This window comes from Zootoca vivipara, chromosome 2 (assembly GCF_963506605.1).
Source record: "Zootoca vivipara chromosome 2, rZooViv1.1, whole genome shotgun sequence".
Taxonomy (NCBI): Eukaryota; Metazoa; Chordata; class Lepidosauria; order Squamata; family Lacertidae; genus Zootoca; species Zootoca vivipara.
In genome coordinates, this window is record NC_083277.1 from 14,698,555 (window position 1) to 14,714,278 (window position 15,724).

Below are 15,724 nucleotides of genomic sequence, written 5' to 3' on the forward strand. Positions count from 1 at the left end.
ATCACTCCAATTTCATTTTCAGCAATATAAAGGGGGAGGTTGTCCACTGTTGCCCCTCCTCCCCTTCCCAAAACTTCCTCTCTCTGGTCCCTCCGACCTGGAAACACTTCGCCTTAGAGCAGCCCCCACCTCACCCAGTCTTTTTGAAGTAGATGTGACGGAGCTGCCTTTTGGGGACACATCCCTATTTACTGGGGGGGTCACTGGAGAAGATATGCGCATGACTTGCATCGGGGGCTCCTGGTGCGAGTTCTGCGTTGGTCTGCACCCCAGAGTTGAAATGAGGGCAGTAGGGGGGTTACTCCAGAGGAGGGCGTGTCCAGCTGTGCGACTTTCATGCCCCAAGGAAGAGTATTTTCAGAGATGGGGAGTCTTTTCCATGCTGCTGCTGGGGATGGAACCTGTTAGGACGCTGACAAGTTGGCGCGCTGAAGAGCAGCAGTCAGGGCCAGATGAAGCCGAGGTATGCAGTCCAGGTCAAGCCATCAGTCAGGGTCAGATAAAGCCGAAGTACACAGTCCAGGTCAAAGCCAGCAGTCAGGGTCAGATAAAGCCGAAGTCCGTTCAGTCAGGGTTATCCAGGAGTCAGAATGGCCGAAATCAGGAAGCCGAGGTCAGGGTTAGCCAGGAGTCAGAATACAGGAATAAACACACGGTGAGCGTTTCAGCTATGCCTTCAGCACGGCAGTTGCAGATGCTAGATAATGGTTATCTGACCTCCCCTTAAGTATCTGATTCACTCCCACGCTTTCTACGAGCTGCAGCTGTTTCTAATTGCAATCTTCTTTTCTCCGCTCTGCGATGTCGAGCTGTGAATGGGGGGCGGGGCGAGGGGGCTGGCTGATCCCCTCCCTGACTGGGACCTGCTTGACCCAACTTCTCCCAGCTCTGATCTTTCTCCTGATCTTTCTCTGTCGGATTCCTCTTCTTCTGAGGAGTGCCTCCACCAGTCTTCCCCCGGCATGAATTCCTCACATTCCTCTGTTGCTGCCTCCTTCTCAGGGGGGCTGTGCCACCACTCCTCCTCTTCTGACAGAACCTGAGACCTTTTCAGCAAAGAAATGGAATTATAGAGCTTGTTTTGAGGGAAGGAAAATTATGTTTTCCGGGAAGGGGCCATTCAGATCAGAAGCAAACCAGAAGTCCTTCAATAATATGCATTGTGGTCTGCTGGCAGGAGGATTTCCTAGGAGCATCTCCAGTTGCAAAGCTGGAGGGAGGCTTTCCACCCTCAGGGCCCAGAGATAGCGCCTGTTGGCAAAACCGCAGAAGACCTGGGCCACCAAGCCCCCCAGTAAGCCTCTGCCGGTAGCGTCTTATCCCTCCGGTAGCCAGCTGTAACACGATCCAGGCTCCTTGGAGTCTGGACACGTTATCTGCAGAGCTCATCTCCAGCGTTAGCGTGGTTTGGCAGCAACAGCAGCAAGGAAGAAATACTCAGAGAGAAGTCCTTGCATATTTACAAGCGTTTTATTCTAAAGCATCTCGGAAGCAAGACAAACGTGTCTGTCTCCATCAGCAAAGTGAAAGCAAGACTACATTACAATAGTACAACCAACGGAAATATACATCATGTGATACATTCAACATCCTCTTCCAAGCCTGTTCCTGTTTAAGGTGGAACAGAATCTACTATGAAATCCTAACAGCTCCTGCCTTGGGGCAGCTGGTGGATTTGGAGGAAGTTGACCCTTAGCACTCTTGGTTTGGAACCTGCCTGAACCTCCTTCCGCTTTATATTCATCCATATTGTTTCTCCCCTGTGTCATTTTGGGGATAGCATTCTACACACACTTGTGTCACTGTGCGCCACCCCACCCACCCCCAGCACATTGCTTTGAGATGCTCTGGTACAGCCCCTTCTTCCCTGTGCCTCCTTCCCTCCTCATGCAAGACGTGCAGCTAGGAACAGAGCCTTTCCTGGTTATGCCACTAAATATCCCTTTTATTTCTCCTGCCACATAATGTATATATGCACAATATGATGGGATTTCACCATTGGGAGGTCCAGCCGGCAGCTCCCTCTTCGTCTCAGTCCCGGTGATTCCCATGGAACACAAACACGACTCAGGGTCTCAGCAACCTGAGCACGCAATCAGCAGAGATGCCCACGCAGTTTCAGCGGTTGCAGCGGAGATGATAAGGCAGCAGCAGAGAGGCATTTTAAAGTGGTTTATTTACAGCTATATTACAGCATGAAGAGAGAGCGAACGATGCTTTATCTCTTCCATCAGATCAAACAGTTCAGAACAGAACTCAGAACAGAACTGAAAGTAAGAGTCCATAAAAGGATATACCTAGACATGTGACATATATCAGCAGCAACATGCCTAAGTCTTAAGGTGGAACTGAATCTCCTGACATCACTCCCCCATTCTGTGAAACCTTAAGCTCAGCAGTTCCAAACTGTAGCTTTTGCATATAACTGTGCAACTGTTCTTTATTTACAACCTTGGACAACATATCAGCCGGAATTTCATTACCTGGCATGTATGATATTTGGACCAGTCCTTTCTTTATGCATTCCCTTGCACGATGTAATTTTATCTGCAAATATTTGGTCCTCTGCTTGCAACTCTCGGATGCTAGCAAAGCTAAACAGGACTGATTGTCTTGATATACCTGAATAGGACAAGACACATTAACTCCAATATCCTTGAACAGTTGCAACAACCATTCACAATCCATTAAGGAGAGTGAGAGAGCGTTGAGCTCTGCTTCACAGGAACTCTGACAAACGGTTGTCTGTTTCCTGCACATCCAATCAAAAAGACAATGGTTGTATACATAACAAACACCTGAAGTGCTTTTGCTATCTGTGACATCACTACCAAAACTTGCATCTGCAAAGATTTCCAGACCTCCAGTCTTTTGACTTGTGAAACGCAATCTGTAGTGCATGGTTCCTTTTAAGTACCTACAAATGCGTTTCAAAGCACGCCAATCCTGAACAGTAGGATTGTTGGCACGTCTGCTCAGCAAATTACAGCTAACAGCAATGTCAGGTCTTGAAACTCTTGCGATGAAGTTTAACTTACCTAACACACATCTATACAGTGTAGTGTCGGTAAATGGTTCTGCATCATCATCAACTTTATAACCTTGTACCATAGGTGTGTCAACAGGATTTGCATCAATTAAATTCAGTTGGTTCAGCACATCAGTAATCTTTTGAGTTTGGTGTACCAGAAAAGTACCTTCTTTGTTTCTCTCAACCTGTAGAGAAAGATAATTGGAAACCTCACCTAGGTCTTTCATATTGAAGTGTTCCTTCAACTGAGCAAGTGTACTCTGGTACAACTCTTTGTTCTTCCAGAAGAACAGCAAATCATCAACAAAACAAATACAATATAGTTTTTGCTCCCCCTCTTGTTTGACAAATACACACGGATCAGCGATACCTTGCTTAAATCCTAAGGAAAGCAATGTTTCTGTAAGTTTGGTGTTCCAACACCTGGCACTCTGTTTGAGCCCATACAGTGATTTCTTTAGTTTGCATACCATTCCCTTTGGTACATCCACACCAGCAGGGGGCAGTAAAAATATATCTTCCTGCAAAACCCCGTATAAAAAAGCTGTATCAATATCATGATGGGCGACCTGAAACTTTTGTTCAGACGCAAATTTAAGCATGAGTCTCACCGTCTCGTATTTCACGGTAGGAGCAAAGACTTGGTGAAAGTCCTCCCCCAGTACCTGCGAAAATCCTCTGGCGACCAACCTTGCTTTGTGTCTCATAATCTTTCCATTCTGGTTAGTCTTGGCTTTAAACACCCACTTGCTGTCAACAAGCCTCATTCCCGGGACAACTGGAACTAGCTCCCAGGTTTGATTTCTATCTAAGGAGTCAATTTCAGCCTTCATGGCTTCCAGCCATGGCTGAGCCTGCTTTGGGTTCAATTCCTGAACCTCTTGGAAACTAGCAGGTTCAAAGATTTTTTCAGAGGTACCAAGAACAGCAACAGCTGTCTTTGCATATTCGTCAGCATATCTCTTGGGCGGTTTCCCCTTTGTGGCCCTCTCGGACCTTCGAACAGTCAGTTCTTCATCTTTACTTAACTCCTCCTTTTTAGGAGAAAAGCGACCAATGGTGAACAGAGGTTCTTCTGGTTCAGTGTCAGACGCATCTGATGGTCTGATTGAGGCTTTTGCACTTAAATAATCTGCAGTGTCACTATCAGATGCTGATAGTGCACCTGCGCCTCTTACTGAATCAGAATCAGAACCAGAATCCTGCTCATCATCATCCTCAGCTTGTGCTTCTTCTTCTTCTTCTTCATCAACAGGATGAATCTGAAAAATCCCCACATTTTTCCCCCATTTGGGATTGCACTGGACACTCTTGGTGATTCTTACAGTTTGAGTGTTTTTCATTAACACTCTGTACGCTCCATTTTCGTATCCCAAGAATATACCAGGTTCACCTCGTGTCCCCAGCTTACCACTTTGTGGGGTGTTTACCCACATGTCAGATCCAAAGATCCTCATGTGTTTGATGTAAGGCTGTTTGCCAAACATCTTCTCATAAGGGGTACACTCAATCGCTGAATGCCACCTGCGATTAAGAGTGTATACAAAATTAGATAGTGCTTCGGCCCAATACTGTTGTGGCAAATTGGCATCATGCAGCAAGGTTTTAAGTCCCTGCTGTAAGGTTTGTCCTGCCCTTTCACACAGACCATTTTCCCAAGGACTTCTGGGGCATGCCAGATCGTGTTGAATTCCCTTCTCAGACAGAAAAGCTTTAAATTCATGAGAAGTGAACTCCCCTCCATTGTCACTGAATAGGCACTTTATCTTTTGGCCCCTGGCATTTTCAAGCCATGCACAGAAACCTTTGAACTTTAAAAAGGCTTCTGATTTCTGTTTTAGCACAAACACGTGAACATATCTGGTGTAGGAGTCTATTAGGATCATAAAATACCTAGATCCACTCACAGATGGTGATAGTGGACCTACCAGGTCTGCATGGACCACCTGATAAGGCTGGGTTGCCTTCCTCCCAGACACTTTCCCTTTGGGTGCAACTTTCACCTTATGTTGTGCACAGGAAACACACTTCATATGATACTTGCAGGGTTTAAGCTTCAAGCCCTGCACAACCTTGGGCATCTTGGACACTGCTTGCCAGCCTAAGTGTCCAAAAATGCGATGGTATTCGTGAATACAACCTGCATGAAGAGGCCTATTAGTTGTGTTAGCAACATAAGCAACATTTTCATCAGGTTCACCCTCAGACACTTTTACATCATCAAAAGTCATCAAAAACAGTTCATCAACCTTTTCAGCACGTACGTATTCTTCATTGTTCTTAGTGATAATGGCAATGCCATTCCTGAAAGAGATGTGAAAACCCTTTCTGTCCAGCTGTGGAACTGAAAGTAAATTATCCTTTGCTTTTGGCACATAAAGCACATCAGCAATCTCTAGGTTTAGAGATTCTAACACAATTGTCCCAGTTCCTTGAATGTCCAAAGATGATCCACCTGCCTGTAAAATCTTCCCCTTATAGGCTTGAAATGAAACAAAAAGATGTCGGTCTCGGCAGATGTGATGAGTCGCACCAGAATCAACAACAAATAAGTTATTAGCCTTTGAAGTTGCTGTTATCTTAGCCAGCATAGCTTTACGCTGTCCACTTGGCTGCTTTCCACCGCTGCCACCCCCCTTTCCTTGCTTGCCTTTGAAATTTGCAGCAGCTATTGGTCTTTGCTTATCTTGCTTCTTTCTGCAGTTTCGCTTTACGTGACCCTGACCTCCGCAACCATAGCATTTGATCGTGAAGGCTCTAGCGTTATCAGCTTGAGATTGGCACGTAGCAGCTGGCTCCTGTGATTTGCAACTGGCGCCCTCTGCTCTCCTCCGATCCCACTCATTTTGCAATACAGCAATTACTCTAGCTGCTGTTAAATCTCTTGTGGGGAGGGCTGCTAACTGGCTAGCAATGGCATCAAAGCTGTGGTCTAAAGAGTCCAGAATCAACACTGCAAACACAGCTTCTGGCAAAACAAATTCACGATTCACCAGTTCCTCCCTCAGCCGCTGCATTTCAAGAATGTGGGCACGTAAATCACCTCCCGGCTGGAGTTTCATGTTGTGCAGAGTCCGAAAAAACAATAGAACTGACCCTGCCTGTTTGCGTTCATGAGCTTCACGTAGTCCCTCCCACATTTGTCTCGCAGACGCTCTGTTAGCAAGGGTAATTAATTCTGTAGCTGAGACACATCCAATAATCAAACCGCGAGCTTGTGAGTCACATTGAGCCCAAGCATTCGTCACTGGCACGGGGGGGGGGGTTCTCATCAATCACATGCCAGAGCTTTGCAAGTCTTAACTTGCCTTCTACATATATTTTCCATGTATGATAATTAGTCCCATCCAGAAGAATTATCTGGTTAGAGCTTCCAAGCATATTCTCCATTTTTCCAGCCACCCGTTACAGGCAATCACTTTGGAAAAATGCCTCCGCTCCAGCTCTATCTCACAGTCAATTAATCACTGGGACAGGTTTACGACTGTTTCAAAGCTTTCTCCGGCAGCAGCCAGCAGCTTGCTGAATAAACATTTTGCTGCCTTCGCTCTCCACACATACCTCTCAAATGCTCCGATGTTTTCAGCACTGATCAAAGCCGCATTCGGAACACACTGCCTGCTCCTGGATCCATAACTGACTGGTCCAGAGACCACCAACCATCTCCTCTGGGCTTGACGACCCTTGTACTTCTGGGCCCGGAACCCTTTTGATGGGATTTCACCATTGGGAGGTCCAGCCGGCAGCTCCCTCTTCGTCTCAGTCCCGGTGATTCCCATGGAACACAAACACGACTCAGGGTCTCAGCAACCTGAGCACGCAATCAGCAGAGATGCCCACGCAGTTTCAGCGGTTGCAGCGGAGATGATAAGGCAGCAGCAGAGAGGCATTTTAAAGTGGTTTATTTACAGCTATATTACAGCATGAAGAGAGAGCGAACGATGCTTTCTCTCTTCCATCAGATCAAACAGTTCAGAACAGAACTCAGAACAGAACTGAAAGTAAGAGTCCATAAAAGGATATACCTAGACATGTGACATATATCAGCAGCAACATGCCTAAGTCTTAAGGTGGAACTGAATCTCCTGACACAATATATCTATATATCAAAACAACAGATGAGGGTTTCAAGGTTACCTTGGGCATATAAGTAGGTGCTTTCAATATTCTGTGTCTTCATGGTTCCATTATTGCAATTATAACAGTGGGAGTTATGCTAATCTAACTCTGCTTCCAAAGCAACACCACCAATCTCAGTTCCACTTTGTGCAACTCTCCATTCCCACATACAAACATTTCCAACTCCCTCCACCAAACACCAAAACCATCTCACTCTCAGTCAATCCTCATTCAGAAGCAACACTCCAGACGCACACACTCCCCTCCCTATCTAACACTACATTAAGTATTATATTATGCTTACTTTTCTGAAATGTTACCCTCATTACTTTAAAAACAAGTGTAGACAATGTTACATACAAACAACAGCTCACATACGATGCATGCATTTAAGATTGATTTCCTGTTATTGATGTGAAAGAAATTGTCAACTCGTAGAGAAACAGATTCTACACTCTAAAAAGTGTTCCATAATAACCAAAGCAGAATCTACAATCCTTCTATTTAAACCATTTCTCTTCTTTAATTGATGGCTTGTAGAGTTTCCACTCTTACAGCTCTTACCCCTCAGAGTCTTTTGATGGTTTGTAAGACTTCCACTTCAACTGAACCTCTGTCCGCTTCCTTGGAATTATATGGTTTCTCCCCCGTGTGAGTACGTTGATGAAATCGAAGTGTTCCACTCTGACTGAAGCTCTTTCCACACTCTGTGCATTTATATGGTTTCTCCCCCGTGTGAGTCCGTTGATGAATTCTAAGGTGTCCACTCTGACTGAAGCTCTTTCCACACTCGTTGCATTGAAATGGTTTCTCCCCCGTGTGAGTCTGGTGGTGTAAATTCAGGTGTCCACTCCTCCTGAAGCTCTTTCCACATTCCATGCACTTAAATGGTTTCTCCCCCGTGTGACTCCGTTGATGAATTCTAAGGTGTCCACTCCCACTGAAGCTCTTTCCACACTCGATGCATTGAAATGGTTTCTCTCCCGTGTGAGTCCGTTGATGTTTTCTAAGGTTTCCACTCCCACTGAAGCTCTTTCCACATTCCATGCACTTAAATGGTTTCTCCCCTGTGTGAGTCTGATGATGTAAATTCAGGCTTCCACTCTCACTGAAGCACTTTCCACATTCCATGCATTTAAATGGTTTCTCCCCTGTGTGAGTCCGTTGATGAATTTTAAGGTGTCCACTCTGACTGAAGCTCTTTCCACAGTCCATGCATTGAAATGGTTTCTCCCCCGTGTGACTCCGTTGATGAATTCTAAGTGTTCCACTATCAGTGAAGCTCTTTCCACATTCCATGCATTTAAATGGTTTCTCCCCCATGTGAGTCCGGTGATGTTTTCTAAGGTCTCCACTCTGACTGAAGCTCTTTCCACATTCCATGCACTTAAATGGTTTCTCCCCCGTGTGAGTCCGTTGATGAATTCTAAGGTGTGCACTCTGACTGAAGCTCTTTTCACACTCCATACATTGAAATGGTTTCTCCCCCGTGTGAGTCTGTTGATGAATTTTAAGTTTTCCACTGTCAGTGAAGCTCTTTCCACACTCCATGTATTTAAACGATTTCTTTGTTATTCCCATTGGACAAGGCCCACCATAATTTTGACTGCCTTCTCCATTGTCCTTTTTCGACGGGGGTGGGGGAGAGAGAAATTGTTTTCTAGGAAAAGAACAAAGGGATATTACACACATCAATTAGCACCTATTTTTATTTTAACATCTCGTACATCTCCTGTCCCCCATATGTTCCAAATTTTTAGGAAAGGCACATGAAATAATGTTAAATAATTGTAATGCATCATCAGCCTTTCCTAACCCTTAATCAACGTTAATGAAGCAGCATTATATTAGAATACGGTTGAACTGTGGGGTTTACTTTCTATAAAAAGTGTTTTCTCACAGGAAAGGGAGCTGCCAAGGGGAAGGCAGGTGGCAAAAAGCCCTGACAATTTTTTGCTGCACGTTGGACTTTGCAGTCGGAGGTTCATTTTTCTATGGCCACGCTTCGCAAGACGAAGCGGCAGCCATAGAAAACCTCGTCGTCTTGCGAGGCAACCTCTGATCGCAAAATCCATTCGTCTAGCAAAAAATTGGTCTTACAGGGCATTCGTTAAGCGAGGCACCACTGTATATTTGTAGATAACAAACCACCTGAAGTCTGTGACTCTATGGTTAGCTCCTATAAAATGGGACGTGAGCGGTGCCTCTACCACTTGGTTTGCAATGCGGCTTTTGTGCTCTAATATTCTAGTCTTTACCGTTCTTATTGTGCTCCCTATGTACCATAGGCTGCATTTGCATTGGATGGCATATACCACGCCCCGAGAATTACAGTTCGTAAATGTATCTAGTTGAATTACTTTATTGGTGTTCGGGATGGTAAATTCTTTTTGTTTGATGGTTAGGCTACATATGGCACAACGCCCGCATTTAAAATGACCTTTGATCTTACTTGCCTGAGGTTGGCTCTCGCTGGTCATATCCACATGTACTAAAATGTCTTTCAGATTCTTGGTTCTGCGGAAACCAATGTGTGGAGGCATACTTGGACAACCTGGGATTTCTTGTAAAATGTGCCAGTGTTTTCCAATAATTCTGGCTATTGAGTTGGATAATGGGGTAAAATCTAAGGATCAAGTTAGGAGACGATATTTAGGTTTAGATCGTTCTGCAAAGAGTGTACCAGTATATCTAGGGCCTAGGCCTATTGTGCGTCCTTGCCTGTGCTGTTCTTATTATTTGTTGAGGATAGCCTCTGTTCGCAAATTCACACGCCATTTGGTCAGTGGCGTAGCGTGGGGGGGCCAGGGGGCAGCCGCACCGGGCGCAACATCTGGGGTGGGCGCGCGCTCGCAGCTCTCTGCCCTTGCCTGGCTCACGCAGCCTCTTTAACCCTATCGGGGCTTCCCACTTGCCGGCTCCGAAATGGTGGACTTGCCGAGGCTGGAAGAGTTGGGTGGCAGAGGCACGGACAGCCCAGCCCTGATGGGGTTAAAGAGACACGCTTGCTGGGAAAGAGAGAGGTGGGCGCGGCTGCGAGAAAGGGCAGCTTTTGAGGAGCCGCTGAAATGGTGTTGCTGCTGCTGCTGCTCCCGCCTCTCCTGCTCGGGAGGCAGAGGTGGGGACGAGCGGGAGAGGTGTGTAAGGGGTGGGGGCTCGTCTCATTCCTAGGGGGGAAAGAGGGGTAGGAGGGTGGTCGAGTGCTCTTGGTTCGCTTTATTTATGAGTTCTGTGTAGCAGAGGGGAGCTGGCACTGGAATTTTGTGAATCGGTTAAAATCTCAATTTTATATTAATTGTTAAAGTAAAGCCTCCTTGCTGGCTGCTTTTCGTTGATCAGTCCATTGTAACACCAGCGGGTTTGGAATGCACACCTATCTCTCCATCGCCTTTGTGAAAACGGGTTTCCTCAGTCTTAGAGTCCCATCTGTTACTCATTCATAAAATGCATAAGGTCCTTTTTCCTGCCCCCTTTTGATGACAGGACGGAGGAAATAACAATTAAATGTTGGGGTGTTTTGACCTTTTGTTTGAATGATAAAAAAGTGGTTTCCTTTAACAAGATCTACCATTTGAAGTGTATTCCACAGGATGCAAGGCTGTTTTCCAATCCAAACCTGATAGTGACTTTTCTCTTTTATTTTCTCTTTCCACCCCTTTCCCCATGCTTCTCTCTCTCTCTTTCCCCAATCCCCACACTCCTCCTCCCCCCAAATTCCTTTTAGGATTTTCAGTTTTCGGCTCGCTCCCCCCCCCCTTCACGGTGTTTCCCTCTCAAACTGGTCCTCCTTTTCTTCTATCCCCCCCATCCTCATTGCATCCTTCTTTTCTCTGCCCCCCTTTGCCACACACACACACACAGAGAGAGAGAGAGACAGACAGACAGACTTTGTTTGTCCCCCCTGCCCCCTTTCCTCGCATGTCAGAACTGGAGCTTGAATAAGTTCTTCTTTCTGCTCTGCTACAATATAAACCTACCCTTCACATTCTTGAGCACTGTTCTTTCATTCACCCTCCTTTTTTGCTTGCTTCTGTTCTATAGCTGCAATATCAGCTCTCTCCCCCTTCAATACATACTTCAATACAATAAATCTCTTGCTGGTTGGTGCTGATTCAAAGTCTCTTGGAGGGCACCAGGTTGACAAAGGCTGCTTTACACAGCTGTGACAGTATTAATGCAACAGGATTTTAAAAATAAAAGGGGGGAGGTTCACAACTCAGTGGTAGAACACATGCTTTGTACACAGAAAGTCCCAGGTTCAGTCAATGACACAGAATCATAGATGGCACGACTATAGAATCATAGAGTTGGAAGGGACCCTGAAGACATCTAGTCCAACCCCCTGCAATGCAGGAATTCAGAGACCACTCAGATAACTTTTTTTAAAATGTGGATCTTGAATTGAAGTTGTGCCCTGCAAAGTAACACTTACAATACATCTTGCATTGCTAGTCTTTCCAGCCTGAATTTGTAATAGCAAATATCTGCCTCTCATCTCATCTTGCCATGCAGCTGATGAAATGGTTCATGAAAGCCACAGTCTTGTGGTACTTTAACGACTACCAGTGCATGTATAGATTTGCTTCTCTAAATTTTTTTGTTTATGATCACTCATCACTCAATAAAGTGTTTGAAAATAAACTTGTATTTAGATGCATTTTACTTTAATTACATCAGTATTTTCATAACAAACAATACATGTGCTTAGGGGGTAAGGGTTTCTTTAACTAATCTAGTGGAAGAGACTCGAGTGCTAAAATCCACGGGTTAGGGGGCGCAAATTACTTGCCTTGCCCCGGGTGCTGACAACCCACGCTACGCCACTGCATTTGGTTGCAGTTTATGTTTTAATCCTTCAGAGTGGTAGAATTTATTTTAATTCTCAAAAATTGTCTGTATGGTAAATTACATTTAAGATGAAAAGGATGAAATGATTTGTAGTGCAGATAAGACAGCCTATCTGTAGGCTTTCTATAGGTTCTAGTTGCCAGTTGGTTAGTGTTATCCCAGTATACAACTGTATCCAGAAAGATAATGTGTTGACTATGATAATGGGTGGTAAATTGAATATTGGGGTGCATCTCCTGACACCATGCAAAAAAACTATTAATCTTATTGACATTCTTAAAGACCAAAAATAAATCATCAACGAACCTTTTATAAAATACACTGAAACAGAAGTCACCAGACCCCTATATATAGTGGGAGGGTGGGAGGGGTATTACTCAGAAGGGTGGTGGGAATGGGTGATGGGCTGATAGGTGTCTTACGTAAACCTGTTGACGACCACAGATTGGTCTAGATACAAATCATAATCCCAGGGAAATTTCTCAAGAACCCTTAAGATCCAGTTTCACCAACACTGAGCCCTAGAGCAGCCTTTCTCGACCTTGGGTCCCCAAATGTTGTGGGACTACAATTCCCATCATTCCTAGCCATCAGGCCAGGGGTCAGTGTTTATGGAAGTTGCAGTCCAAGAACATCTGAGGATCCAAGGTTGAGAAATGCTGCCCTAGAGGAACCTTCTATGATGAGGTGAGGCATCTCTGACCCTCCAGATGTGGTTGGACACAAAGTACCACCTGCCAAAGCAAGGATGGCCCATGGCCAGGGATGATGGGAGTCTTATCCGTATATTCCGGTGTATAAGACGACTGGGCGTATAAGACGACCCCCGACTTTTGAGAAGATTTTCCTGGGTTAAAAAGTAGTCTTATACACAGGAATATACAGTAGTTGGACACACTTTCCCATTCTTCCCCCTCTTCTGAAAATGCTGAATATCTGTATTTTGATTCCTCCTTCCTCCATGATCTCCAACATCTTCCTGGTGGTGCAGTCCAACCAACTGCACACATTCCCAAATCATTCTGAACCTCTGACTTCCCAAGGCTGCTATATTGTGTCTAGGACACTGGCAATGGGACAGCACCTTCCACTGGATGAGAGGATAGAGGGTTAAATCAGGGCAGGCCAAATGGCACTCAGCTCAGTCCCCTCCTTGCCCCTCTCTGCATCTGCTGCCTGAGGGGGCTGCCTCAGTCTCCCTCACAGTGGAGCAGGCCCTGAGAACACCCTTCTCTTGCCCCCCCCCCCAAAATACAGAAAACATAACAAAGACGACAAGGTCACCGTGGAACATAACAACAACAACAACAACAACAACAACAACAGGTTGTAACTCACTTTGGGCTGCCCTGGGCAGGAGAAAGCAGCTAACAGATTCAATAAATAAATAAAAAATAACAATTGCAATAATAATTACACAGGCTGGGGGGGAGGAACCCCACCCATTTCCATAACAATCTTCCCAATCCCTTAAATCCCAAAGATTTAAGAGATCTGAAATAGTGGCAATAATGGAAACCTGGTGGAATGGAGAGAAGGAGTTGGGCACAGTTATCTCTGGGTAGGGACTCTTTTGATCTTTCTCCACAGAAACACAGGCATATGGGAGAGACTAGTTGATGAGACAGAAGCCTCAAAGGGTGGAAATATTACAGTGGGCTTCCTCCCTTTTCCCTTTCCCCCAATGGTTGGACTCGTTATAACAGCCCCCAGCGCTCCCTTCCAGCTGCTGATCTGGGACTTATGGCAGGGCAAGGACTGAGCTTCAAGGGAGGAGAGGGTGGGTGGATCAGGCCTCCTGTTCAGGGATCTCTCCCTGGTTGCCTTGAAGTCATGGCAGATTCCTGGGCAGGAGGGAGAAGTCAAGGCAGGCAGCCCCCAAGTCTCTCTCACTTTCTCCAAGATGTCTTCGATTCCTCTCCCAGGGATGCTTCCCTTCCTCCCCAGCCCCCTAAGTTCGTCTGCCCTCCTTCCCTGGGGGTCCCCTTTGCCCAGAGGCCCCATGGCCGGCTCACCCTTCTTGCCGAATTGCTCCCAAGTGCTCCCACCACTCCATCCGGAGGAGCCTCGACAGAAGGGGAGGGAGGGAGGAGAGGAGGGAGATGGGGGGGGTCTCTATTCAGGCCTCTCTCGCCTCCTTTAACCCTTCCATGGACTCCCTCTTTGATTCTCCACACAAAGGAGCGTGGAGTCAAAAGCGCCCCAGGGATTCTTGCCAGGGAAAACCCTGAACTCGCAGAGAGAGGCGCGGAACTGGGGCCTCGGTTCAAGTCTCAGTCCTTCAACAGAAGGAAGGGGGAGGGGGGCACTCCCCTACTTTCCTTTCATCCCCCCCACCTCGACCCAAATCCTGTCCTCCCTTCCCAGCTTCCCTGTTTGTAGATTAAGGGGGAGAAAAGCACATCCTTCTCTCACCCGCCCCCCCAATATATAGATATATTTTGCACCTTTTTCCCCTCCTCCTCTGCAGACCTGCTCCTCTTTCGGGAATGTGGATGGCGCCCCTCCCCCTCCAACCTTTATTCCCCCCTCCCCCTTCCCAACCTTCCTGCCTCTCTAGGAAGCCGAGCTCACTGACCCATGAGGAGGAATGAATGACCCCTCCCTCCCAGAACGCACAAATTCTCATTCAAAACAAGCTCCGTTATGCTGTTTGTTTTTTTTTTGCTGAGAAGGTCCTAGGTTCGATCCCCGGAGCCGGCAGGGAAAGAGACGCCCCCCCCCCAACCTCCGGGGCACGAAGGTGGCACAGTTTACATTCCCTCTTTTAATCCCTTGCCGGGAGAGGGGGGAGTCCGTTCATTTTCACACCCCTTACACAACGTGGGGGAGGCAGGGCCGTGGCGTGGGGTGTCCCCGTTACAACAGCCCTGCAAAGTAGACCGGATTTGTGGGGCTTAGAACAGTAATTTACGACAACCCTAAAAGGTAGCCCAGTGTCGTCATTACGGGTGCCTTTTAAAAATAGGGGCTGGTGTTTGAACTTGGGCTTTGCTCATGAGGGGGGAGGGGCACTGCTCAGTGGCAGATGTACCCCTCATTCGGCTCCCGCTATGAAGGTGAGACCCCCTCCTGACTCGCACCAAGATCCTGCAATGCAGGTCAGGTAGCGGCGCCAGTTCTAACAGCCCAGCCCAGGCGAACACAGGCAGGTCTGGCTCCCCTCGCGACGGATCCCTCGGCAGGAATCCGTGGGGCGCTCCGGGCTTCCGGCGAGTGCGCCTTTCGCATCTTTCGGTGGGGGAGGGAAAGAGAGGGAGTCCATGCAGGGCCGTCTTAAGCTCATCCAGCGCCTTGGTGCAAAGATCCCTCCTGTGCCCCCTCCCTTTCCCAAAATTTAGAGCTCGGGGCCCAACTTGCGGAAGGTGGTGACAGGAGGCATGGTGGCGCCAGACAAGGCCATCCCCACGAAGGGCGCCGGCTTATAAAGCTGCCGCCGGCTCCCCGGAGACCCTGCCCATGGCTGCGCCTGCCTCGATCCTCGGAGCAAATAAGCACCAAAGCTGCCCTCCGGGGCTCTTCGCTGCCCGGCCACCGACAAGCACTTGCCACAAGGGCGGCCCCTCGCCTTGCCAAAGTTAGCTCCAGTGCCTTGCCGCCGTCACGGGCAAAAAAACCGGGGTTGGAACAGTAATTTACGACAACCCTAAAGGGTAGTCCCAGGGCCGTCTTAAGCATATCCGGCGCCGTGGTGCGAAGATCCCTCCGGCGCCCCTCCCCCCTTTC

The 15,724-nt window shown here is 47.1% G+C and overlaps 1 protein-coding gene across 1 annotated transcript in view; it reads right to left on the minus strand.

Moving 5' to 3' along the window:
- Window positions 1–4,327: 4,327 nt before the first annotated feature.
- The window catches only part of LOC132591639 (zinc finger protein 729-like), a 37,076-nt gene continuing 25,679 nt past the window's right edge, over window positions 4,328–15,724 (minus strand). The window contains exons 3-4 of the mRNA XM_060271000.1: window positions 14,446–14,627; window positions 4,328–8,810 (exon numbers count right to left, since the gene is read on the minus strand). Of these exons, the coding sequence (XP_060126983.1) occupies window positions 7,718–8,810; window positions 14,446–14,627 (1,275 nt within the window). The 3' untranslated portion in view covers window positions 4,328–7,717. The remainder of the gene's footprint in view (window positions 8,811–14,445; window positions 14,628–15,724) is intronic.